Below are 27,864 nucleotides of genomic sequence, written 5' to 3'. Positions count from 1 at the left end.
TGTTTGACGGTGGGGATGGTGTTCTTGGGGTCATAGGCAGCATTCCTCCTCCTCCAAACACGGCGAGTTGATGCCAAAGAGCTCGATTTTGGTCTCATCAGACCACAACACTTTCACCCAGTTCTCCTCTGAATCATTCAGATGTTCATTGGCAAACAACAGACGGCCCTGTATATGTGCTTTCTTGAGCAGGGGGACCTTGCGGGCGCTGCAGGATTTCAGTCCTTCACGGCGTAGTGTGTTACCAATTGTTTTCTTAGTGACTATGGTCCCAGCTGCCTTGAGATCATTGACAATATCCTCCCATGTAGGTCTGGGCTGATTCCTCACCATTCTCATGATCATTGCAACTCCACGAGGTGAGATCTTGCATGGAGGCCCAGGCCGAGGGAGATTGACAGTTATTTTGTGTTTCTTCCATTTGCGAATAATCGCACCAACTGTTGTCACCTTCTCACCAAGCTGCTTGGTGATGGTCTTGTAGCCCATTCCAGCCTTGTGTAGGTCTACAATCTTTTCCCTGACATCCTTGGAGAGCTCTTTGGTCTTGACCATGGTGGAGAGTTTGGAATCTGATTGATTGATTGATTGCTTCTGTGGACACGTGTCTTTTATACAGGTAACAAAGTGAGATTAGGAGCACTCCCTTTAAGAGTGTGCTCCTAATCTCAGCTCGTTACCTGTATAAAAGACACCTGGGAGCCAGAAATCGTTCTGATTGAGAGGGGGTTAAATAGTTATTTCCCTCATTAAAATTCAAATCAATTTATAACATTTTTGACGTGCGTTTTGCTGGATTTTTTTGTTGTTATTCTGTCTCTCACTGTTCAAATAAACCTACCATTAAAATTATAGACGGATCATTTCTTTGTCAGTGGGCAAACGTACAAAATCAGCAGGGGATCAAATACTTTTTCCCTCTCTGTATGCTGTAAGTGTTTGAGATTGTGCATATTGAAAATAGGTAAGAGGTTCATAAAAAAAAGGCAAACACTTGTGTTATTTATCCTTTATTTCCATTCACTATGATGGTCCTCTGTAGCTCAGCTGGTAGAGCACGGCGCTTGTAACGCCAAGGTAGTGGGTTCGATCCCCGGGACCACCCATACACAAAAAACAAAACAAAAAAATGTATGCACGCATGACTGTAAGTCGCTTTGGATAAAAGCGTCTGCTAAATGGCATATTATTATTATTATGTGTAACTAAGTTATGCAAAGTGTTAGCTTTTTCTTTTGTTTTGCAATTGTATTTTATTTTTTCTTACCCATTTCAAGTTCTCAAAAATGTACCGCAGAGGCGATACTTGTCAGCTGTGATTACGAAACCAGTGAGAACCTGCTTTTACAGGATTTGGATGGTTATCGTTACACCCAAACAGCCAGAGTAATGACACTTCATGTTACTCATGTGTCCCCAGGTTTCTTCCCAGAAGCAGGCGAGGATGTAGCCTAGTCTGTCATGCTCAGGCATGCCTCTCAAATGTTTGTAACAATGCGGAGGCCTCCATATAGACATGATTAGTTGACGGAAGATGAGGGCAGGAGGTCCTGTATAAACACAAACTCACTTCCTTCACAACAGCTCTGCGAAGCACAATACGTATGAATGCCCTGACTTCTGCAGAGGCCTTATCACCGTAAATGCTGCACGGCCAATGCAGACGCAGATTGCCCATGCAGCACCTTTAAGTTTATGGCATGCTTTCATGGACAGGGTGAACCGCCCCCTGTTGGTCAGGATACATCATCTCAACTAGACTGCTTTTACACCAAGGGGAATACTGTAGAAACAGTTCACTGCTACCGCATCACAATGTCTGTATTTACCCTCCCAGATGAAAACAGTAACACAGACACCTACGCGGTTGAGAATAATAGTTTATGAGACAGGGTAAAGGACCAGCAAAAACAAAGACATGGGTTTAGTTTCTTACAACATTTCTCCTACCCAGTAAATCTCCATGACTTGTGTTTATCACATAATTAGATATACAATGAATATAAGTGTTCAAGCTGGACTCAGGGGTAAACATAACATAGTAAAAGTAAATTGACTCCCGCCATTTAGTATGATGTTACATTTCGTATGGTATGCATTTATTTGTTGATGTCCATCATCCATTTCGTATGATATGTTATGAATTGCAATTTGTACAATATGTTACAAATTTGCAATACATATATGTTACAATTTCCAAATTGTTGTGGCTAACGTTAGCTAGGTTGCTAATGTTAGGAGTTAGGTTAAAGGGTTAAGGTTAGCTAACATGCTAAGTAATCTCAGCAAAAAAAGAAACGTCCCTTTTTCAGGACCCTGTCTTTCAAAGATAATTCGTAAAAATCCAAATAACTTCACCGATCTTCATTGTAAAGGGTTTAAACACCGTTTCCCATGCTTGTTCAATGAACCATAAACAATTAATTAATTAAATGAACCTGTGGAACGGTCGTTAAGACACTAACAGCTTACAGACGGTAGGCAATTAAGGTCACAGTTATGAAAACTTAGGACACTAAAGAGGCATTCCTACTGACTCTGGAAAACACCAAAAGAAAGATTGCCAGGCTCCCTGCTCATCTGCGTGAACATGCCTTAGGCATGCTGCAAGGAGGCATGAGGACTGCAGATGTGGCCAGGGCAATAAATTGCAATGTCCGTACTGTGAGATGCCTAAGACAGCGCTACAGGGAGACAGGACGGAGAGCTGATCGTCCTCGCAGTGGCAGACCACGTGTAACAACACCTGCACAGGATCGGTACATCCAAACATCACACCTGCGGGACAGGTACAAGATGGCAACATCAACTGCCCAAGTTACACCAGGAACGCACAATCCCTCCATCAGTGCTCAGACTGTCCGCAATAGGCTGAGAGAGGCTGGACTGAGGGCTTGTAGGCCTGTTGTAAGGCAGGTCCTCACCAGACATCACCGGCAACAACGTCGCCTATGGGCACAAACCCACCGTCGCTGGACTAGACAGGACTGGCAAAAAGTGCTCTTCACTGACGAGTCGCGGTTTTGTCTCACCAGGGGTGATGGTCGGATTCGCGTTTATCGTCGAAGGAATGAGCGTTACAACGTGGCCTGTACTCTGGAGCGGGATCGATTTGGAGGTGGAGGGTCCGTCATGGTCTGGGGCGGTGTGTCACAGCATCATCGGACTGAGCTTGTTATCATTGCAGGCAATCTCAACGCTGTGCGTTACAGGGAAGACATCATGTGGTACCCTTCCTGCAGGCTCATCCTGACATGACCCTCCAGCATGACAATGCCACCAGCCATACTGCTCGTTCTGTGCGTGATTTCCTGCAAGACAGGAATGTCAGTGTTCTGCCATGGCCAGCGAAGAGCCCGGATCTCAATCCCATTGAGCACGTCTGGGACCAGTTGGATCGGAGGGTGAGGGCTAGGGCCATTTCCCCCAGAAATGTCCGGGAACTTGCAGGTGCCTTGGTGGAAGAGTGGGGTAACATTTCACAGCAAGGACTGGCAAATCTGGTGCAGTCCATGAGGAGGAGATGCACTGCAGTACTTAATGCAGCTGGTGGCCACACCAGATACTGTTACTTTTGACCTCCCCCCTTTGTTCAGACACATTATTCAATTTCTGTTAGTCACATGTCTGTGGAACTTGTTCAGTTTATGTCTCAGTTGTTGAATCTTATGTTCATACAAATATTTACACGTTAAGTTTGCTGAAAATAAACGCAGTTGACAGTGAGAGGACGTTTCTTTTTTGCTGAGTTTAGTTGCAAAGTAGCTAAAAAAGTAGTAAGTAGTTGCAAAGTTGCTAGTTAGCTAAAATGTTAAAGTTGTCCGTAATGAGATTTGAACATGCAACCTTCGCACTACAAAAGGTTGCTGGCTATGGGGAATCCATTTAAAATCGAACGTGATTGTGTAGTTAGAATATGATCATGGTACGTGTGTGTGGGGGTGTGTGACCTCAGTCTACACTACACCACCCATCTCTCCGTCCTTGGCTCCACCGACTTCACCAGGCCCTGGCCCATGACCCTGAAGTCCTCCAGGATGGCCTCCACGTTGGGGACAGTGTGAACCTCCTCCCCATTCACCTCCACACGACGAGCCACCATCTGGGAGGTCTGTTCCAGAGGGACACACACATGACCAGGGGGGAAAATAAATGAATAAGCAAATAGAGGGAAAGAAAGACGTGTTCTGTGATTTCCGGTCTTTACCTTGAACGGCAGTGGGCTGAAGGCTTTGGGTTTCCATAGCACCGCGATCACAGTGCCGCCGTAGGGGTCATAGAAGAACAGAGCCAGGTCTCTAAATGCATCCTGTGAAATATGGGCAGACACAGGTTTAAAACAGAAAGCCATTTACCCACTTGAGTCAAGTACCAAAATGACAAGAACTACATGGTCTGAAACCTACATACACAAGGCAATAGACCTGGCTGCACGAGGCCACTAGAAATAAATGGCAAACTGCACGTCAAAAAAAAAAACCACAGACATTGTATTTTTGCTTCTATAGAAAAGCAGCAAGCCAGAGTCCATTGAGCACCTGAGCACCACACAAGTACTTACTCTGATCTCTGCCAGGTAGTGGGTGACGGGGTTGAAGTCGATGACGGGTAGCGCCCCTCCAGTGTTGGCTACGCTGCCAGCCAGGATGCCCCTGCTGAAGGTAGCATGAGGCGGGTCCACTGCCTGGCCCAGTAAGGGGACCTGCTTGGGGCTTAGGTGGATCAGGACATCATAGGCATCCAATGGAGGCCGCATGGCCACCTGTGTGTGTGTACACAAAGGAGAGAACAGAGGAAAATGAGGAGAAGGAGTGATAATGATGGAATGGTGTATTACAAAAAAAGTAGGTTTGACAATGCAATAATTTTGGGGAAATTAAGAAAAACATACAATTATGCATGTAGTAGTTTTAAGTGTGTGTGTGTGTGTGTGAGTGAGAGAGAGTGACTGACCCTGACGTCCTGTATCTGGCTGGTGTCCATCAGCTGAGGTTCCAGGATCTTCAGGCTCTCTGCAGCCACCATCACCACACGCTGCAGCATCTGAGCACACAGGGAGACGCACACCCCCCTCAATAACACACATTTATACCCCACACCTACATACGGCCCAGCATAGTGAGCGTGAACCTACCAAACCCTTGTTTGTTGTGTCCGTAAAGACATATATGTTTAGGGCCTCACGAGTGGCGCAAGGCACTGCATCGCAGTGCTTGAGGCGTCACTACAGACCCGGGTTCGATCCCAGGCTGTGTCATAACCGGTCGTGACCAGGAGTCACATAGGGCGGCGCACAATTGGCTCAGCGTCCGGGTTAGGGGAGGGTTTGGCCGTCGGGGCTTTACTTGGCTCATTGCGCTCTAGCGACTCCATGTGGCGGGCCGGGCGCCTGCAGGCTGACTTCGGTCGTCAGTTGAATAGTGTTTCCTCCGACACGTTGGTGCGGCTGGCTTCCGGGTTAAGCGGGCGGGTGTTAAGAAGCACGGTTAGGCGGGTCATGTTTCGGAGGACGCATGACTCAAACTTTGCCTCTCCCGAGCCCATTGGGGAGTTGCAGCGCTGAGACAAGATCGCAATTGGGGAGAAAAAGGGGGTAAAATACAACAACAAATACATTACAAACATTAATAAATAGAAGGAAATACGCTGCTCAAAAAAATAAAGGGAACACTTAAACAACACATCCTAGATCTGAATGAATGAAATAATCTTATTAAATACTTTTTTATTTACATAGTTGAATGTGCTTAGAACAAAATCACACAAAAATTATCAATGGAAATCAAATTTATCAACCCATGGAGGTCTGGATTTGGAGTCACCCTCAAAATTAAAGTGGAAAACCACACTACAGGCTGATCCAACTTTGATGTAATGTCCTTAAAACAAGTCAAAATGAGGCTCAGTAGTGTGTGTGGCCTCCACGTGCATGTATGACCTACAACACCTGGGCATGCTCCTGATGAGGTGGCGGATGGTCTCCTGAGGGATCTCCTCCCAGACCTGGACTAAAGCATCCACCAACTCCTGGACAGTCTGTGGTGCAACGTGGCGTTGGTGGATGGAGCGAGACATGATGTCCCAGATGTGCTCAATTGGATTCAGGTCTGGGGAACGGGCGGTCCATAGCATCAATGCCTTCCTCTTGCAGGAACTGCTGACACACTCCAGCCACATGAGGTCTAGCATTGTCTTGCATTAGGAGGAAGCATATGGTCTCACAAGGGGTCTTAGGATCTCATCTCGGTACCTAATGGCAGTCAGGCTACCTCTGGCGAGCACATGGAGGGCTGTGCGGCCCCCCAAAGAAATGCCACCCCACACCATGACTGACCCACCGCCAAACCGGTCATGCTGGAGGATGTTGCAGGCAGCAGAACATTCTCCACGGCGTCTCCAGACTCTGTCACATGTGCCCAGTGTGAACCTGCTTTCATCTGTGAAGAGCACAGGGCGCCAGTGGCGAATTTGCCAATCTTGGTGTTCTCTGGCAAATGCCAAAGGTGGGGGCTGTAAGCACAACCCCCACCTGTGTACGTCAGGCCCTCATACCACCCTCATGGAGTCTGTTTGAGCAGACACATGCACATTTGTGGCCTGCTGGAGGTCATTTTGCAGGGCTCTGGCAGTGCTCCTCCTGCTCCTCCTTGCACAAAGGCGGAGGTAGCGGTCCTGCTGCTGGGTTGTTGCCCTCCTACGGCCTCCTCCACGTCTCCTGATGTACTGGCCTGTCTCCTGGTAGCGCCTCCATGCTCTGGACACTACGCTGACAGACACAGCAAACCTTCTTGCCACAGCTCGCATTGATGTGCCATCCTGGATGAGCTGCACTACCTGAGCCACTTGTGTGGGTTGTAGACTCCGTCTCATGCTACCACGAGTGAAAGCACCGCCAGCATTCAAAAGTGACCAAAACATCAGCCAGGAAGCATAGGAACTGAGAAGTGGTCTGTGGTCACCACCTACAGAACCACTTCTTTATTGGGGGTGTCTTGCTAATTGCCTATAATTTCCACCTGTTGTCTATTCCATTTGCACAACAGAATGTGACATTTATTGTCAATCAGTGTTGCTTCCTAAGTGGACAGTTTGATTTCACAGAAGTGTGATTGACTTGGAGTTACATTTTGTGTTGTTTAAGTGTTCCCTTTATTTTTTTGAGCAGTGTATATTTTTTACCTCCTCATTCGGAACTATCCTCACCTGTCGTTTAACAGCCGCAATAGCGGCAATATTGTGAATGAGTCAACTAAGGACAGTTTCTGAGTTCTATTGAATCGCTATGTCTACTCTCTCTGTTGGCTTAACACCAGACTTCATCAGAAAGATCTGGTACATTTTCAAGGACGGGAATCTTGGGGAGAACATTGGGCTGTAAAAACATGTGCGCTGAGCACAATTATAAGCTGTTCTATCAAAATGTGCTCAGCTCAGCCTCTTGATTAATAATTTGATTGGCAAGTGAAAAGTGCAGTGTCCTTGGACATAGAATCATTCTACCAGCTACCCCGCAGCCTTCGTGCTTCAAATCTTTGTTTTGGTCCCATTCACAGCTGGAACACTGCAGTGATTCAAAATGAACTGCACCTTTGCCAACAATGTGAAAGTGACGTGACAGATGCCGCAAACGCACACGATTTTCTCAGTCACATGACATTTTAGTTATTCTGCACGTCACGCATTAGGCCTAATGAATTCAAAGTTCTTTGAGAGACACATAAAAACCTGTCAGGTCTAGAGAGCAGCTAGTTGGAGCTGTAATCCAGTGGTTTAAGTGGAAGGGGAAGCGACATGAGAAGATTGCAAATCTGCCGGCTCTACCTCCTCCCCATTTTACTGTGTGCTGCCGTATTTCTCAACACACTCTGTCAAACAGCGGACATGAAAACAAGATCTTCAACTGATTTCCTTCCAGAAGTGGACAGGGATAAAAAATAAAAATAAACTGGTGAGCGTTACATTCACTTTTTGATCATATTATTCCTGATAATATTTAAGCCATATCCATTGTATTTGTCTATAACACCATAAATGAAAAAGAAAGCAGTCAGGCAAAATGTTCTTATGGCCATTTTGAATTAATGTAATATAATTATTGTATTGTTGTCATAACATGACAAACTGAATGTGTATGGCATTACAGATGAGTGATTTACAAGAGGTGCTTGAAAGGTTAAAAAGCAACAGCGGTCCGTATCAAGGAAATAAACACAGTCAGCTGCCTATGGTGAGTGCAATACGACACCAGTCATTTCTACAGGCATTTAGACTTTTACCATTTAAAAAAACATTTTACTAAGCAGTAATATTGATAACGGTATGAGTGGATCTTTCAACAATGTGATGCAGGAGAGCTGTGTGCTTTGAGGAAGGGTCCAAGGATCGGAAACTGTGTGACTGCCGAATACCAAGAACGTGCAATTCATTTCTGCTCCGCTGTTTATGATGGCACCTCTGCTATTATATTCACTATGCTGTTTAATATACAGATACTGGCAAGAACATGGCCTGTCCTAGACAGTGTGAGAGTCATTTGAAAAGTTTGAATTCTAACCATTTTTTTTTTTTCAAACTCTGTTTCTGTTTGTGCCTCTTATGTTCCTATGCTGTGTACAATGTGCTGCACAAATAAAATGATATTGGATGTGACATACTGGTGAATGTACTGTGTGTGTGTTCTGACCTGCACAGAGGGAGCCTGCTTGGTCCAAATGGACAGTTTCTTGTCGTTGGGCGTGGCCATGAACATAACAGGCAGAGACTCTCTGGAGGCTATGAAGTCATTCTTGATCTCAGTGTAGTCAGCAGCTACAGAAGATGATGACAGGACAGACGGGAGGAGAGAGGGAAAGAGAGAGATTAGACAGGACAGAGGGAAGGAGAGGACAGCACAGAGGGAGGGAGAGAGAGAGAGAGAGGGGTAGGAGAGAGAGTGGACAGGACAGAGGGAAGGAGAATGGACAGCACAGAGGGAGGGATAGAGAGAGGGGGGCAGGAGAGAGAGTGGACAGGACAGAGGGAAGGAGAATGGACAGCACAGAGGGAGGGAGAGAGAGAGAGGGGTAGGAGAGAGAGTGGACAGGACAGAGGGAAGGAGAGCAGGAGGGGAAGGAGAGAGGGAGAGAAAGAGAGCAGACAGGACAGAGGGAAGGAGAGAGAGAGACGTTATGGGGTCTTTATATACTGCTGCATGAGTATGATAAGATGAACATAGTTGTGTATGATACAATATACAGTTGAAGTCGGAAGATTATATACACCTTAACCAAATACATTTAAACTCAGTTTTTCACAATTCCTGACATTTAATCTTAGTAAATATTCCCTGTCTTATGTCAGTTAGGATCACCACTTTATTTTAATGTGAAAAGTCAGAATAATAGTACAGAGAATTATTTATTTCAGCTTTTATTTCTTTCATCACATTCCCAGTGGGTCAGAAGTTTACATACACAATTAGTATTTGGTAGCATTGCCTTTAAATTGTTTAACTTGGGTTAAACGTTTTGGGTAGCCTTCCACAAGCTTCCCACAATAAGTTGGGTGAATTTTGGCCCATTCCTCCTGACAGAGCTGGTGTAACTGAGTCAGGTTTGTAGGCCTCCTTGCTCGCACACGCTTCTTCAGTTCTGCCCACAAATCTTCTATAGGATTGAGGTCAGGGCTTTGTGATGGCACTCCAATACTTTGACTTTGTTGTCCTTAAGCCATTTTGCCACAACTTTGGAAGTATGCTTGGGGTCATTGTCCATTTGGAAGACCCATTTGCGACCAAGCTTTAACTTCCTGACTGATGTCTTGAGATGTTGCTTCAATATATCCACATAATTTTCCTTCCTCATGATGCCATCTATTTTGTGAAGTGCACCAGTCCCTCCTGCAGAAAAGCACCCCCCACAGCATGATGCTGCCACCCCTGTCCTTCACGGTTGGGATGGTGTTCTTTGGCTTGCAAGCTACCGCCTTTTTCCTCCAAACATAACGATGGTCATTATGGCCAAACAGTTCTATTTTTGTTTCATCAGACCAGAGGACATTTCTCCAAAAAGTATGATCTTTGTCCCCATGTGCAGTTGCAAACCGTAGTCTGGCTTTTTTATGGCGGTTTTGGAGCAGTGGCTTCTTCCTTGCTGAGCGGCCGTTCAGGTTATGTCGATATAGGACTTGTTTTACTGTGGATATAGATACTTTTGTACCTGTTTCCTCTAGCATCTTCACAAGGTCCCTTGCTGTTGTTCTGGGATTTATTTGCACTTTTCGCACCAAAGTATGTTCATCTCTAGGAGACAGAATGGGTCTCCTTCCTGAGCGGTATGGCGGATGCGTGGTCCCATGGTGTTTATACTTGCATACTATTGTTTGTACAGATGAACGTGGTACATTCAGGTGATTGGTAATTGCTCCCAAGGATGAAACAGACTTGTGGAGGTTGTAACAATTGTTTTCTGAGGTCTTGGCTGATTTCTTTTGATTTTTCCATGATGTCAAGCAAAGAGGCACTGAGTTTGAAAGTAGGCCTTGAAATACATCCACAGGTACACCTCCAATTGACTCAAATGATGTCAATTAGCCTATCAGAAGTTTCTAAAGCCATGACATCATTTTCTGGAATTTTCCAAGCTGTTTAAAAAGTACAGTCAACTTAATGTATTTAAACTTCTGACCCACTGGAATTGTGATACAGTGAATTATAAGTGAAATAATCTGTCTGTAAACCATTGTTGGAAAAATTACTTGTGTCATGCACAGAGTAATGTCAAAACTTTAGTTTGTTAACAAGAAATTTGTGGAGTGGTTGAAAAACAAGTTAATGACTCCAACCTAAGTGTATGTAAACCTCCTACTTCAACTGTACATCCACATTGTGTGTGTGCTCACCGGTGAGCTGGCTGTTGAGGTTGACCACCAGGGGGTTGTTTCTCCAATCGAAGGAGGAGAGCAGGTGGAGGAAGCGAAGGAAACCTACCTGAGGAGACCTGAGAGAGGAGAGAGAAAGTGAGAGAGGAAGAGAGAAAAAAGTGAGAGCAAAAGAGAGAGGAGAGAAAGTGAGCGAGAGAGAGCAAGAGAGAGGAGAGACAGGAAGAGAGAGAGACAGAGGAGAGAGCGAGCGCAAGAAACAGAGAGATGGATAAACCACTTCTCCAATCTTTTTATCAAAGGACAAACATGACCAATAACAAATCTTAGAATAAGCTATTAAAAGCCCTATTCGCATGGGAATAGAATTACTAGAGAACGTTGGTTATGTATTTATTACCCCAGAATGTCCGCTATTCCAGAGGACGATTCAGACAGGATTAGATTAGTCCCCTGTAATTATTATTATTTTTCAATAAATTGACGGAAACCTGGAGGTTTTTTTTTCTAGGCATGAAGATATTTCAATAAGTCCAGGCGGCAACAGGCTACACTGATAAATCGAGCTTGGTTGCCAAGTTTCTAAACCATACCAAACCATCTTTGGTATAGTGTCGATGTAATACTTGAAATGAGGAAGCGTGATCATAAATCATTAGGATATTTTAGTGATCCGCATTAGAAGACATCCTAAATGACCCCCAGCCTTCAAATGGGAGCTAAACAGCGCACTTGTACCTGATATGCATTTTTAGGATATGAATGAGAAAGTGAACTTGTCATTTCCAAACATTCAGCTCAGTTGTATGCTGCTTGTGATATTTATTTTAAAAAAAGTTGTTTTTCGTTTGTCATTATGGGGTATTGTGTGTAGAACAATTATAAACAATTTAATCAATTTTAGAATAAGGCTGTAATGTAACAACATTTGGAAAAAGTCAAGGGGTCACTGGCCCACAGCATGATGCTGCCACCACCATGCTTGACCGTAGGGATGGTGCCAGGTTTCCTCCAGACGTGACGTTTGGCATTCAGGCCAAAGAGTTCAATCTTGGTTTCATCGGCCCAGAGAATCTTGTTTCTCATGGTCTGAGAGTCCTTTAGGTGCCTTTTGGCAAACTCCAAGCGGACTGTCATGTGCCTTTTACTGAGGAGTGGCTTCCGTCTGGCCACACTACCATAAATGCCTGATTGGTGGAGTGCTGCAGAGATAGTTGTCCTTCTGGAAGGTTCTCCCATCTCCAAAGAGGAACTCTGGAGCTCTGTCAGAGAGACCATTGGGTTCTTGGTTACCTCCCTGACCAAGGCCCTTCTCCCCCGATTGCTCAGTTTGGCCGGGTGGCCAGCTCTAGGAAGAGTCTTCGTGGTTCCAAACTTCTTCCATTTAAGAATGATGGAGGCCACTGTGTTCTTGGGGAACCTCAAAGCTGCAGAAATGTTTTGGTACCCTTCCCCAGATCTGTGCCTCGACACAATCCTGTCTCGGAACTCTACGGACAATTCCTTCGACCTCATTGCTTGGTTTTTGCTCTGACATGCACAGTCAACTGAGGGACCTTATATAGACAGGTGTGTGCCTTTCCAAATCATGTCCAATCAATTGAATTTACCACAGGTGGACTCCAATCAAGTTGTAGAAACATCAAGGATGATCAATGGAAACAGGATGCACCTGAGCTCAATTTTGAGTCTCATAGCAAAGGGTCTGAATACTTATATAAATAAGGTATTTCTGTTTTCTATTTGTAATACATTTGCAAACATTTCTAAAAACCTGTTTTCGCTTTGTGATTATGGGATAGTGTGTGTAGATTGATGAGGGCAAAAAATATTTGATCCATTTTAGAATAACGTAACAAAATGTGGTCCTCTGTAGCTCAACTGGTAGAGCATGGCGCTTGTAACGCCGATTTGATTTGATTTGATTTAACGCCAGGTTAGTGGGTTCGATCCCCAGGACCACCCATACGTAAAAATGTATGCACGCATGACTAAGTCGCTTTGGATAAAAGCGTCTGCTAAATGGCATATTAAAAATTTGTAAAACGTCAAAGGGTCTGAATACATTCTGAATGCACTGTATTTGATGGTGAGTGGAAATGCCAACTGGATATTTCCGATTTATACAGTTCCAGTAAAAAGTTTGGACACCTACTAATTCCAGGGTTTTTATTTTATTTTGACTATTTTCTACATTGTAGAATAATAGTTTAGACATCAAAACTATGAAATAACACATATGGAATCATGTAGTAACCAAAGAAGTGTTAAACAAATATATTTTATATTTGATATTCTTCAAAGTATCCACCCTTTGCCTTGATGACAGCTTTGCACACTCTTGGCATTCTCTCAACCAGCTTCATGAGGTAGTCACCTGGAATGCATTTCAATTAACAGGTGTGCCTTGTTAAAAGTTAATTTGTGGAATTTCTTTCCTTCTTAATGCGTTTGAGCCAAATCAGTTGTGTTGTGACAAGGTTGGGGTGGTATACAGAAGATAGCCCTATTTGGTAAAAAAACAATTCCGCATTATGGCAAGAACAGTTCAAATCATCAAAGAGTAATGACAGTCCATCATTACTTTAAGACATGAAGGTCAGTCAATACGGAACATTTCAAGAACTTTGAAAGTTTCTTCAAGTGCAGTCGCAAAAACCATCAAACGCTATGATGAAACTGGCTCTCATGAGGACCGCCACAGAAAAGGAAGACCCAGAGTTACCTCTGCTGCAGAGGATAAGTTCATTAGAGTTACCAGCCTCAGAAATTGCAGCTCAAATAAATGCTTCACAGAGTTCAAGTAACAGACATCTCAACATCAACTGTTCAGAGGAGACTGTGTGAATCAGGCCTTCATGGTCGAATTGCTGCAAAGAAACCACTACTAAAGGACACCAATAAAAAGAGACTTGCTTGGGCCAAGAAACACGAGCAATTGACATTAGACCAGTGGAAATCCGTCCTTTGGTCTTTGGTCTCAAATTTAAGATTCTTGGTTCCAATCGCCGTGTCTTTGTGAGAAGCAGAGTAGGTGAACAGATGATCTCCGCATGCGTCTTTCCCACTATGAAGCATGGAGGAGGTGGTGTTATGGTGCTTTGCTGGTGACACTGTCAGTGATTTATTTAGAATTCAAGGCACACTTAATCAGCATGGCTACCACAGCATTCTGCAGAGATACGCCATACCATCTGGTTTGGGCTCAGTGGGACTATCATTTGTCAACAGGACACCTCCAGGCTGTGTAAGGGCTATTTGACCAAGAAGGAGAGTGATGGAGTGCTGCATGACCTGGCCTCCACAATCACCCGACCACAACCCAATTGAGATGGTTTGGGATGAGTTGGACCGCAGAGTGAAGGAAAAGCAGCCAACAAGTGCTCAGCATATGTGGGAACTCCTTCAAGACTGTTGGAAAAGCATTCCTCATGAAGCTGGTTGAGAGAATGCCAATAGTGTGCAAAGCTGTCACCAAGGCAAAGGGTGGCTACTTTGAAGAATCTAAAATATATTTTGATTTGTTTAACACTTTTTTGGTTACTACATGATTCCATATGTGTTATTTCATAGTTTTGATGTCTTCACTATTATTCTACAATGTAGAAAATAGTAAAAATAAAGAAAAACCCTTGAATGAGTAGGTGTGTCCAAACTTTTGACTGGTACTGTACATCCGGTGAAACATCTGGCTCATTGTTCTCTGTATTTTTGCTCTCAAAAATCACACTTTTATAATAGCAAAAACAACCAAATTTGATCTTTTAAACCACATCAGGACATTTTTGAGGTCTGGGAAAATATGAAAAATGTAGATTTTTGGGTGAAGTTACCCTTTAATTCAAGTGCGCACCAAGCAAGAAACTGGTGTTTAGCTGTGTTTTTGTAGGGCACATGTGATGGTAGAGTTTGTTAAACAAATACCCACTGGATTGATTAAAATAATCATGCTATTCTACCAGGTAAGCATATGCTACTTTGTAGTTAACATTTAATTGAGAAGGTTTTTGGGAAAGATACCAGAAGACGTTTTCACTAGCATCATCGCCAAAGGCTACAGTGCTACACAAAGTGTTAGACAAGTGCACTGCACACACACACATTCTCCTTGCCTCTTCAGAAAGTTGCAGGAAATACAAATCACTGATGCATTCTGTTCATGTCTTATGATAAACTTGGGCAAATTAATGAATTTTCAATACATTTAGTCGATTCCCTACTATGGTATTTTTTTTATATATTGTTGAATTCCATTTTAATACCTGGATTCCGTGAGGACGCTAATCATCATATTTGGACCAGAATGAGGCTCTCCACTACCTATTGTTCCTGCAGTGACCACCATCTTAATTTGAAAAAATATATAATTTATCTGCAGATAAAGCCTAGGCCTACCAGTAGCCTATGCAAATTAGGTAGCCAAATTAACAGCGCTCTCACCGATGCGATTCGGTAGGCTACACTGACTGACGAGACCAGAGTCACTCACTTTAGCGTCACTGTCTGGCAAGCCCCGACATCCTAGGATAGGAAACCTTGGAAATGTGTCCCGATACCATGGACATACAGTATAACCACGCTGCATGATTTATTAATGGTAAAGGGATATATATATATATTTTTTTTTTTAATCTTTATTTTAACAGGGTAAAAGAGACCTGGATCTCTTTTACGGCTGTGCCCTGTGTAAACATGTTGACATGTACAGTTTTAGACATACAGACAAGAACATTTCAAACATACAAAACAAAAACACAATTCAACAGAAACAATCACAGACAACGTCATATTGATCCTCCATAACATTTTTAAAATGGGCAAGGGACACCAGAGTGTCTAACTTAAGTTGGATCTGCAGTTTGTTCCATAAATAAGGTGCAAAGGAACTGAAGGCAGTCCTACCCAACTCTGTGGAGACCACATAAGTCTCTAATGTAATCCACATCTGTGATCTGGTTTTAAAATTAGTATATCTAGTGGAAATTAATGATGATATATATGGAGGTAGTTTTAAAATAAGTGCTTTATAAATAAACAAGAGAGCATGTTGCTCTCGCCTCACAGATAGAGAGGCCCAACCCACATGTTGATATAGGATACAGTGATGAGTTTTGTAACTATCACCTGTGATAAACCTGAGTGCACAATGGTAAATAGCATCTAGTGGTTTTAATGTGTTTGCCGATGCATGCATATAGATAATATCACCATAATCTAAAACGGACATAAAAGTAGCCTGCACAATTTGTTTTCTATTTACGGAGGACAGACAAGCCCTGTTTCTGTAAAGGAACCCGATCTTGAATTTGAGCTTTTTTCCCAATTCAGTAACATGTTTTTTAAAAGAAAGCCTATCATCTAACCATACCCCTAAGTATTTATATACAGAGACCTGTTTGATTTGAGTACCATCCAAGCTAGTGATTACAAAAGTGTTTCTAATTGAGAGTTTAGACCTAGAAAAAAACATGACATTTGTTTTCTTAGCGTTTAAAACAAGTTTAAGCTGTAAAAGAGACCCCTGTAGTATCCTAAAATCAGTCTCCAACTGCATTAAAGCTTGGTCCGCTGTTGGAGCAATAGAGTACATCACTGTGTCATCTGCATATAAATGGAATTTACAATATCTGACATCATCACCAATGTTGTTTATATAAAGTGAGAACAATAGTGGGCCAATTATTGAACCCTGAGGGACCCCTTTAAGTAACTGTAAGGGGTCAGACTTGACCCCGTCGACTATGACGGCCTGAGTTCTATCTTTAAAAGTCATAAAACCATCGACAGGCATCAGTGCCCAGTCCTATAGATGACAGCTTACTCAAAAGGATAGCATGGTCTACAGTGTCAAAAGCTTTTGACAAATCTACAAACAACGCAGCACAGTGCTTTCTATCATCTAAGGCATTTGCAATATCATTTACAACAAGCATAGTGGCCGATGTGGTACTGTGTTTAGATCTAAAACCAGATTGATTGGGGCTAAAAATACTGTTAACAGAAAGAAAAGATTGTAACTGTTTGTTGACTATAGATTCTAGGATCTTTGCATATAGGAGATCGAATTTATTCAGTCAGTTTGACACCTTTTATTAACTAGTCAACACTTGCTGTTCAGTTGTCAATCAAAGCACAGTAAATAGCGTGGCTGGCTATAGGAAAGATGTGAAAGAAAATAAATGACTGTGCCAGAAAACAATTAATTTGGCTAACTCAATGTTACCACTTACATTACATGGGACGTGCAAATTCACAAGCATCATGCTCTCTCCCTCCTCCGTGTAAAGATATTAAACTTCAACCAACCACAGCGCGCGCACACATTGTACCAGGAGGCGGGACAGACCGCCTGCGTTTCCCTGTCATCGCTCGCTTTGTGACCGACAGGCGCCTGTCCTATCAATAGATCGCTAGAAGATGCATATCATATCGTGGTCCTATGTAGCTCAACTGGTAGAGCACGGCGCTTGTAACGCCAAGGTAGTGGGTTCGATCCCCGGGACCACCCATACACAAAAATGTATGCACGCATGACTAAGTCGCTTTGGATAAAAGCGTCTGCTAAATGGCATATTATTATTATTATTATTATTATATTGAAACTTCTAAATGAACAGTAGCCTAGTTAATATGAAGTGGAATAAGTAGCCGGCTGAAAATGAGTCTGTATCCGGATGATTAGCCGACGGCCGGACAACACTAATGGAAAACACTGTATGATCTGGCAAAAAATACTTGAATCAGTTATAAAACCCATTGCCCTTTATGGTTGTGAGGTCTGGGGTCCGCTCACCAACCAAGAATTCACAAAATAGGACAAACACCAAATTGAGAATCTGCATGCAGAATTCTGCAAAAATGTCCTCCGTGTACAAGAACACCAAATAATGCATGCAGGGCAGAATTAGGCCGATACACGCTAATTAACCAAATCCAGAAAAGAGCAGTTCAATTCTACAACCACCTAAAAGGAAGCGATTCTCAAACCTTCCATCACAAAGCCATCACCTACAGAGAGATTAACCTGGAGAAGAGTCCCCTAAGCAAGCTGGTCCTGGGGCTCTGTTCAAACACAAACAGACCCCACAGAGCCACAGAACAGCAACACAATTAGACCCAACCAAATCATGAGAAAACAAAAAGATATTTACTTGACACATTGGAAAGAATTAACCTATTTGGCCCTAAACCGAGAGCACACTGTGGCAGAATACCTGAGCACTGTGACTGACCCAAAATTAAGGAAAGCTATGGTAAAGACTCAGTGAGCATAGCCTTGCTATTGAGAGAGGCCGCCGTAGACAGACCTGGCTCTCAAGAGAAGACAGGCTACGTTCCCACTGCCCACAAAATTGTGCTGCACTTCCTAACCTCCTTCCAAATGTATGAGCATATTAGAGACACATATTTCCCTCAGATTACACAAACCCACAAAGAATTTGAGAGGGAGGGGTTGTGTCAGTCATGTGGTACAGGAAGGTGAGAATAGAATGAGTGAGAGAGAGAGGGATATGAGCAGTAGGTAGCTAGTTACCCTGGAGGAGTGAAGGGGGCCGGCTGCAGGAAGAGGGACGCCACCAGCAGGTCAGCAGTGTCCTCTGTGATGTCATCGCTAAAGAGCTGCGCTCCCAGCCAGCGCTTGGCCAGGCGACACACCGCCCCGAAACATGGGTGGAGCTGCTGGAGCCTAGAACACACAACCACAGAGACATTAGGATATGTGTGTCTGTTTGAGAGAGAATGTGTAAAGCTATAGTGTTAGCTGAAAGAGAGAGAGCTCCAGTGTAAAAGGTAATGTTAGCTGAAAAAGAGAGAGCTCCAGTGTAAAGGTCATGTTAGCTGAAAGAGAGAGAGCTCCAGTGTAAAGTTCATGTTAGGTGAAAGAGAGAGAGCTCCAGTGTAAAGGTCATGTTAGCTGAAAGAGAGAGAGCTCCAGTGTAAAAGGTAATGTTAGCTGAAAGAGAGGGAGCTCCAGTGTAAAAGGTCATGTTAGCTGAAAGAGAGGGAGCTCCAGTGTAAAAGGTCATGTTAGCTGAAAGAGAGAGAGCTCCAGTGTAAAGGTAATGTTAGCTGAAAGAGAGAGAGCTCCAGTGTAAAGGTAGTTAGCTGAAAGAGAGAGAGCTCCAGTGTAAAGGTCATGTTAGCTGAAAGAGAGGGAGCTCCAGTGTAAAAGGTCATGTTAGCTGAAAGAGAGAGAGCTCCAGTGTAAAGGTCATGTTAGCTGAAAGAGAGGGAGCTCCAGTGTAAAAGGTCATGTTAGCTGAAAGAGAGAGAGCTCCAGTGTAAAAGGTCATGTTAGCTGAAAGAGAGGGAGCTCCAGTGTAAAAGGTCATGTTAGCTGAAAGAGAGAGAGCTCCAGTGTAAAAGGTCATGTTAGCTGAAAGAGAGAGAGCTCCAGTGTAAAGTTAATGTTAGCTGAAAGAGAGAGAGCTCCAGTGTAAAGGTAATGTTAGCTGAAAGAGAGAGAGCTCCAGTGTAAAGGTAATGTTAGCTGAAAGAGAGAGAGCTCCAGTGTAAAGGTAATGTTAGCTGAAAGAGAGAGAGCTCCAGTGTAAAGGTAATGTTAGCTGAAAGAGAGAGAGCTCCAGTGTAAAGGTAATGTTAGCTGAAAGAGAGAGAGCTCCAGTGTAAAGGTAATGTTAGCTGAAAGAGAGAGAGCTCCAGTGTAAAGGTAATGTTAGCTGAAAGAGAGAGAGCTCCAGTGTAAAGGTAATGTTAGCTGAAAGAGAGAGCTCCAGTGTAAAGGTAATGTTAGCTGAAAGAGAGAGAGCTCCAGTGTAAAGGTAATGTTAGCTGAAAGAGAGAGAGCTCCAGTGTAAAGGTAATGTTAGCTGAAAGAGAGAGCGCTCCAGTGTAAAGGTCATGTTATCTGATAGGAGAGCCCCAGTGTAAAGGTAATGTTAGCTGAAAGAGAGAGAGCTCCAGTGTAAAGGTAATGTTATCTGATAGAAGGAGAGCTCCAGTGTAAAGCTAGTGTCTGACCCGTGCAGGGTGCTGGTGAGTAGGGGCCGATGCATGGTGGCCATCTCCAGGGCCTGAGCCTCCTCGTTGTCCCTGACGATGAGCAGCCCCTCTGGACTAACACTCTCCCTCAGGACCTGAGGCTCCCGGTGGTACGCTACCTGGATCCTAAACGCCAAGCCATCCTGCACACACACACACACACTGTTAGTCAAGATGTCTGATAACAGTGCTTCCCTATACCAGTCAAATTCAATTAAATCTATTTTATATAGCCCATTTGACATCTGCAGTAGTCACAAAGTGTGTGTCATGAATAAACATAATCTACCATCCCACCCACCCACCCACAGAGAGAGCAGGGCCTCTACCTTCCACACGTCCAGGTGTGTGGGACTGGGCTGGCATGGGTAGCGGTGGTGTTGGGTTAACAGTTCTCCCAGGCTGATGTGGAAGGCTGCTTTAATGTGGCGGATGGCCACTCTGTCATGAGGCCACTTCCCACTGCCCTCCATGTGGCAGATCACTACAACAGGAGGAGGCAAGAGAGAAGGGCTCATAGTAGAAAACACACACTACCAAAAAATAGCATACCTTCTCTGGATCCACAACAAAACATTTCTATTAGGTCTGTATGGTACCCACTAGGTTTGGGCAGTATACAGGGATATTTGACGGTACCATTGGTCTGGTTTTTCAAAAAAAAGAATTGCCGCTGTTTGCTAAATCACATCACAACAATGTGTGAGGGGATCAAATTACACATCTCTTGACATGGAGTGGGAGGGGTCATACAGCATACTAACTTTTGGGGTCACGTGACCTCTTCTACCTTTAGTTAGATAAGAGAGAGGGAGAAGAAGAGGAGTGAAAATGGCAGATGATCTGGTGTCAGACAAAAAATGCCACTGTCCCTTTTTGGATACATTTCAGCTTTAGAACCAACGAGAAAAGGAACCCAAGGATTTAACAGAGGTAATCTGCTAGATTTGACCGGAGGCAATAACAGCAAAAGGCGGCAATACATAAAATCTGCGCTCCTACCTCAGGGTACACCAGCCTCTGAACTATGCACGCCTCGAGGCCAAAAGCACTGGGGCCAACCCCATCTATATCACAGCTGACAATTATATATTTTTTTTTTTTTTAACTAGCTAAATACAAAAAGCACAGCACCCGGTGGAAGAAGTGAACAGACGCTTTTACCAAATACATAGCGAAATAAATGGTTTCCTTCCACACGGTGGAAAAGAAGGCCTTCAAAGATATTGGCCATATACCACACCTCCTTATTGCTGTATTGAATTGTTTAGTTATATTTTTTGCTTGTGTGTTATTGGCTACACTCTTTGCCCTTTTTAACTGTCCTATTTTGGTATAGCATGCAGCAACTGCAAGTACTGTAAATCCACAAGGCCTGAAGGTTCTCTCTCTCAATGTTGTTTTTGTTATTCAATATTTATCATCTTATTGCACTCAGGAAGTAATTTGTTTGTATTTAAAGAAATGCAATGCTATGCTCTTTGTTCATTTGTCGACATGCGGAGTTAACGCCTTGAGTCCCATGCCATCATAGAGTTTTAGTGCTTCCAAAATAAACGTTTTATAAGAAGGTTGAGATTGTTTTATTGCCTGCTTACTGTGTGCGTTCATTGAAGCATGTTGAGCATTAACCTGCATATTGAGTTGGATTATAATCCTAAATGGTAGGCTGCAAGCAACAGGCATGGTTGTGGTTGATGGGAAAGTCAACCATAACGGAATCATTTATATTCTATCCATATCGCAAATACAATGCCGCCTCACTGTGGCACATTGTGTTGACGAGAATGTATGAACCCTAATTTCAGTAACAACTAGGCCTAGAAAAGGCCAATCTCGCCACATTGTGGCACGTACATAAGGCAGGTAGCATCGTAAGTGCAACACATGAACGCAAGGCACTGATGCGTGCACACCCACTGGTGCACGCACGCACTCCCACTGGTGGGGCAGACAAGAAATGGTGAGCGGTACCTTTGACAGGGGTGATGTACACAGGGCAAGGTTTGACCTCCTGGGGCACCAGTGACCGGGACAACTGCTCTCTGTCAAAGAACGAGAAGTCCAGCTTCAGGGGCACTGGGGGGAACACCTGTGTGGTGGAAGAAGAAAGCACAAATCAAACATTGAAATTATGGACCATCTCCAACTCGCTACTTAACGTCTGATGCATGGAGCTGGAGGAAGTGACCTACCTGAAACAAACAACAATTGGTAAGAATGTTGCTACGTTTTTTTTTGGGGGGGGGGTCTAGGTAGGGTCCAGTAGCTAGGGGGGTTACCTGGGTGTAGCGCAGGGCTGGGTGGGCACCCTGCACTGAGGTGATGGATAGGGGCAGCCCCTTCAGCCTCCACAGCTTCCTGCTTAGGTCATCATATGACTGAACCACCTTCAGACTCTCCTCCTCACCCGTACTGCACACCTGGGGAACACACACACACACAGAGTTTTAACAGATTTCAGATGTCAAAGTTTGGATGGAGGGTGTCGTCAACCCACACAGCAGCACTCTGCTGGTAAAATGCACTACTACAAAAAAAATCTCAGAACTACCTCGCGTCCCACTTTGATGACATCATCCAGCATCCCTCCAATGTATCTCACACAGGATTCTGGTATATCTGCATGACTGAGGAGAAGAGAAAGGAGCCTCTCAGACCTGCTTCTAACAGAACTTCCCATACAACTAACAGTACATCATACAAGGCAAAGATGGTGGAAAGTTCTCAGAGGCTTTGCGTGGAAGCAGGCATTTTGATGAACAGCTCAATTGTATTTCCACAACATACAGCCTACTCCTTCCCTCCAGTGTAGGAGAGGGTAGTGGTCCCTAACCACTGATTCAGGGTCAGATCTTTCTTCATCCCACAAATGGTTATGGTTAAGATTGGAGGTAGGCTGATCTGATCCTAAATCTGTGCTTAGGAGTGGTGAGGTACGTACAGCTGCAGCAGGTGTGTGATGAGCTGGCGTGGGACCAGTCTCTTCTGACAGGTAGTCTCTCCCTCCCACACCACAGCCTCCGTGATGGCCCCGTCCTGGAACCGACGCAGCTCAGAGCGAGACCCCCACAGCTGCCTGAACTCCTCAGCCTGCACAAACACACACACAGCAGTGAGAATGACACACACACACAACTGGATGACACATTTGAAAACATGGTATTGAGAGTTACCACAAACACAGAGAGGGAGAGAGAAAGAGACAGACACACACAGACCTTGGGGCTATCGGCTGGGGGTCCTCTCTCCAGTACAGAGGCCGCCTGTTCTGGGTTGAGCAGCAGGCCAAAGGACAGGGGTGGCTGGGCCTTGTGCTTCGGAGCTTCACTCTCCACCGGCCACTGCCATAGCAAACATACACCGTTACACACACCAACCAGACTACCCACTATGAATCTTACAAAGTAAACAGTTCTCTTTAAATGTACTGGATCAGTCCGTCCCAGTCAATAGACCTGCATTACACACACACACACACACACACACACAACCCGTCTCAACCACACACACACACATTTTACACAGTTAAACAAAGGAACACAAACCATTCAGTATTATTTAACATATGGAGACCAAAGAAGGCAGGAGAATGCTCACCTCAGGGTCAGGGGTCAGTGAGTGGGTGAGGAGGCGGACCCTTTGGCCCAGGCCTCGTTGCAGGAGGGAGAGGATAAACGGGAGCGCGGTGAGGACGTAGTTTCCACTGTGGTCCATGAGTTCACTGAGGAGGTTGAGCTTCTTACAGCAGGACTGCAGCTTCACCAGCTCACACAGCCTGATGACAGACAGACACACAGAAGAAGAGAGAGAAGGAAAGAGGGAGGAAAAATAATGGGGGGGGGGTCAAAGTTAATACAAGAGGAGAGGATAATAAATGTGTGTGCGCTAGAGTGCGTGTCCGAACAAGGCCTTACTGGAAGACGTGGTCACTGGTCCTGATCATGGGTTTGGGGGTCATGAGTAAGGCATGGAATCCATCCACGGTGGGGTCGTCCCAAAACTGCAGCGACAGAGAAGCCTCGTGCTGCACCTGAGAGCCAAACAAGGTACAGTCAACCAATCAGAGGGCATGTTACTGCCATCCAGACAAATCTCAAGCCACCTTGGCACAGGGCGCTCACCTGTTTGTAGGTGCAGGCTGTCATGTCAGCACACATGTTGAGGTGTCCAGAGGGGTCAACAAAAACAACCTGGAAAGCAGTGTGGAACTCGGCGAGAGAGGGCTGAGGGAGGGAACGAAAGAAAACAAGGGGGAGAAGGAAGAACACGTGAAAAATAGAAAAGCACTCTTTCCCCATTAAAAGATTCCCCCAAAAACTAGCTTCTGGTATTTGTTGCATTAGTCCATTGTTGATAAAATCCCAAAATGTTTTGCATGTCAGCAATCGAGTTTAAGATATAAAATGCAAAATACAGAAATATAGCCGGTATGACGCATTTTGCATCATATGATGTCATTTGGACTAGTCCTGCCTCACCGCTGTTGAATCTGGGCCTTTGGCTAGGGTAATTCCATTCTCCGTCAGGTCGGTTAAAGCTGAGTTTGAGAAGAAAGGGATGACAATGAGACCGGCTCAAAACAGAGTAGTGATGACATTACCTATATAATGCCTCACACTTTTCAATAACACCAGGTACGGTATTTATGGTACATGCGATGTTACTCCAACAGTAGGAGTAGACAGACAGGTAGGAGATGAGACCTCATGCGTCTTACCCAGGAAGTGCAGGCTGTTGCGGAGCAGCTGGTAGGCTGTCATGGTGTTGCTGACTCTGTGGGAGGAGAGGAGGTAGGCCAGAAGCATGGAGCCCAGGAAACCACTGAAACACCCTGCGCCCTGTGGGAGGAGAGAGAGTAGTTTAAGCACTGGGTTCATTCAGCCTGGTAAAACTCATGATAGAGAGGGAGCGGGTGGTGGTACAGGGGCCCATACCTGGTCCAGCTCCCTCTGTCTGAGCCACACTTTGAGCAGGGCCACTCCCTCTGCAAAGGCGGTGCACTGGGAGCTCACAGCGGTCAGGAACTGCAGGTGGGCCCTGGGGAGCATGTCCCCAAGAACAGAGCTGTTGTAGTGGGGAGTGGGCGGCTCACTCGTCTCTACACAAACATACAGACAGAAAAGGAATGGATGAGAACATAGACTTCAGTCTGATTTAAATGTGAAGTATCTCTCCAGTGCACAGCTGTAATTCAGGTTAGTGTACTATCTCCCCCAACAAGGAACCTTCATCCCTTTTAACAATCGGTTTTTCATTAATATTCTAAAATCAGAAGGGACCTGTATTTTAGGAAACAATATATCGAAGCTGCTTGGCTTGGAGTTGAGGCCCTCACCTGGCTGAGAGCTCCCCAGGCCAGTGTACCAGTCGGTGCGGATGTTGTTCCTCTGGGGGTGGAAGCGGCTGGGCTTGAAGAAACCCGGTGGAGGGCAGGCGTGGAGTCGCAAGGTGAAGCTGGAGGAGTCTTTGCCTGGAAAAGGGGCCATTTCATTGAATCATCATTGACACACACAAAACAATATGTTGTGAATAGGTGCTGGATAGGTGCTTGCCGACAACCATATGGGTTGCATGCTAAATCCAACCATGCTAGGCTTTGAGTTAAGGAAAACTGTGAAATGAAAGGTTTAAGCCCTACAACAATTGGCCCTAGAATGAACCAACCGTTGCTGTCCCAACCTTCTGTAACAGATGCTAGGTACCTGGAGGGGAGAGCAACAGGAGGGGGCGGAGGCGGTTGCCATGGAGACATGAGTACCGCATGGCCCCGATGGCGGGAGAGGCGGCAAGATGTTGTGCCAGTCCTGCCAGGTAAAGCGCCCTCTTCCGTGGGTACTTCTGGTTTAGGGCATCTTTAGGGTGCAGGACATCCTGGAAAAAAAACATGAATAGACGCATGTTGTTATTACTGTTGTACGACCAAATTATTACTCTTATTGTTCAGAGTGAATAGTTTGGCGTTACGTACAGCAGGAATAGCGACTGCCAGATCAACTGAGATGCCTGGTTTGGTGCAGGTGCCCAGTGGGTAGCTGCCCATGATGGTAACAGATATGGGCGGTGCCATGTGAAACTTGCCCTTGGCTGCCTTTGGCACCAAGACAAAGGGGACCTTCACGCCTCCTGACAACCATGACAAGTCACTTAGCTGGGGAAAGGGCGAAAGAGAGATCAATAACATTGAAAAACATTTTGGAGATCATTGAGGCCAGACCAAATACAACAAGTTGACATTATTTCTAATCCCCTGGACCCACAGTATCACTGACATACCTCCACTTCAGGAGTCTGTGGTACAGTCTGGAGCTGCTCAGTGACATTCTGGATGAAAGAGTCAATCAGCTGCTTCCTGTGCTCACTCAAGGCAACCTCCTTCAGCAGCTCCTCCATCTGTTGGCAATGGCAAGGAGACCGAGGGAGATTAACAAATGTATATGCATGCATAGGTCCATTGAGACAGCTGTCATGTTGCAAAGTGACCGTGTGGTCCCCCCTTCATCAGAAATACTGGAATGTAGGCGTGTATGTACACACACACAATGTCAATGTTCTTGAAAGCCATTGATTTGTGAATTAACCACCGAACCCCACCCATACATAACCCCCGTCTCACCTGCATCTTGAGCAGGCTGCAGTGGAACAGGCTCTCGGCCTCCTTGAGCTGGTTCAGTTCATCTGCGGTGGGAGGTTTGTAGAGCTCACCGCGCGACAGCTTCACCGGACGGAGGAACCCGTCCTGGACCACCTCGGGCTTACCCCTTTTGGCCCTGGTCGGGCCCTCATCTTCCTCATCGTGAAAAGACTCTGATTGCTCTATCTTTGAAACGTGAGAAACATGTGTAACGTTAACACACATATGATTGATTATGTTGTGGTGCGAGATCTAGCTAGCAAGGTAACTAGCGATTAGCATCAAATTAGCTAGATGGTGGATATAAAAGGCAAGGGCTAGTTATAGTTAGCTAAATAAGTTGGACTAGCTACAGATACTCGTCATAACTCAAATTCCAACAACCTTTCAAATACTATAGCTCGCTAAATACTATATGTAATACTAAGCAAATAGCCTACGCTAGCTAGCTAATGTTACCATTAGCCACACATTAAGTGTTTACAGTACACATGTAATGCGATGCTAACGTTAGTTAGCTGGCAGCTAGTTACTAGTACTAGCTGTCATTGCCTCATGATAAAAATAAAAAGTAATCACTATATATTGTAAGTTACCTGCTCCTCAGCTGTTGCTTTCATCTTTTATTTCTTAACTGGTTGTTCAATAAGCAATAGTTTCAATGCCATGCATATGACAACTTCTAGTTGTCGGCACAATTCTCACGTGGGGACAGGATCAGTTAAACCCTAGCGCATACGACACACAAAAGTGTCTTATGATTGGCTAATTTCCGTGTAACTCCGCCCATTTAACTCAAGATGCGTTGCATGAGCATATACGGGTTGATGCAGAGAGAGGCCCAACTGAGCGGAAAACCTATCTCCCTCCAGCAGGTGGCCTTTTTTCGCCAAGCAAGTATGGAGGTCGATGAGGGTCAAATTTGGTCAACAAAAAATGTATGGTTTATTTGCTACGTGAGGTTTATTTGATCGAATAGAAGTTTCGTAATGCTTAAGTTATGAGTGTACTGATATAAGTAGGACACTTGACATCCCTGCAACTTTGAGAAAAAACACTATAATCAGAGTTGTCTCGAGATGGCGATGTATATTCATGTCATGAGGCTAGTAACATAGCATTTCTCTCCATTGAACACAGGCGGTTGACGTCAACAACCCTCATCGAATATTCTAAAAGGGATTACAATAATAAAATTTATCCAATCCAAAGAAAGGATAGGCGGGAGCTATTATTAGGGCAGAGAAACGTATCTTGTCAGTATTTCCATAATCTTTGGTCGATACTACTATTTACAGGAGCTTTAGTGCTGGGCTGGAACAAAAGCCAACAACTCTCCAGGACCAGAAGTGTATATAATACAGGACAAT

The 27,864-nt window shown here is 44.6% G+C and overlaps 1 protein-coding gene across 2 annotated transcripts; it reads right to left on the bottom strand.

The window, feature by feature from the left end:
• Nucleotides 1-1,863: 1,863 nt before the first annotated feature.
• Nucleotides 1,864-27,205, bottom strand: nol6 (nucleolar protein 6 (RNA-associated)). 2 transcript variants are annotated; one of them, XM_084177175.1, is made up of 26 exons: nucleotides 27,091-27,205; nucleotides 26,477-26,680; nucleotides 26,137-26,253; nucleotides 25,832-26,011; nucleotides 25,566-25,734; nucleotides 25,199-25,333; nucleotides 24,798-24,961; nucleotides 24,581-24,701; nucleotides 24,342-24,400; nucleotides 23,985-24,086; nucleotides 23,778-23,893; nucleotides 23,461-23,638; nucleotides 23,082-23,204; nucleotides 22,805-22,953; nucleotides 22,415-22,490; nucleotides 22,143-22,283; nucleotides 21,835-21,952; nucleotides 20,190-20,344; nucleotides 19,840-20,003; nucleotides 18,392-18,544; nucleotides 10,879-10,976; nucleotides 8,684-8,808; nucleotides 4,954-5,043; nucleotides 4,562-4,762; nucleotides 4,208-4,309; nucleotides 1,864-4,111 (listed from the first exon to the last, which is right to left on the bottom strand). In XM_084177175.1, the coding sequence occupies exons 1-26, from the start codon at nucleotides 27,112-27,114 to the stop codon at nucleotides 3,962-3,964; spliced, it is 3,414 nt and encodes a 1,137-aa protein (XP_084033301.1). In that variant the 5' UTR covers nucleotides 27,115-27,205; the 3' UTR covers nucleotides 1,864-3,961. The 2 variants fall into 2 exon arrangements, with proteins under 2 accessions (XP_084033301.1, XP_084033300.1); XM_084177174.1 differs by having other exon boundaries at nucleotides 20,166-20,344; nucleotides 27,091-27,181.
• Nucleotides 27,206-27,864: the final 659 nt, after the last annotated feature.

The sequence above is a fragment of the Coregonus lavaretus genome (genome assembly GCF_964263955.1).
Source record: "Coregonus lavaretus genome assembly, chromosome: 14".
Lineage (NCBI taxonomy): Eukaryota > Metazoa > Chordata > Actinopteri > Salmoniformes > Salmonidae > Coregonus > Coregonus lavaretus.
This window is presented reverse-complemented; position numbering and strand designations above follow the sequence as displayed.

Bases quoted from the DNA above. Each gene is read 5' to 3' on its own strand.
- nol6 (XM_084177174.1), bottom strand. From the start codon at position 27,114: ATGAAAGCAACAGCTGAGGAGCAG. The intron at 26,681-27,090 runs GTAACTTACAAT...CACGTTTCAAAG, and splicing joins AAGCAACAGCTGAGGAGCAG to ATAGAGCAATCAGAGTCTTT. The intron at 23,639-23,777 runs GTAAGGCCTTGT...GTCTGTCATCAG, and splicing joins ACCAGTGACCACGTCTTCCA to GCTGTGTGAGCTGGTGAAGC.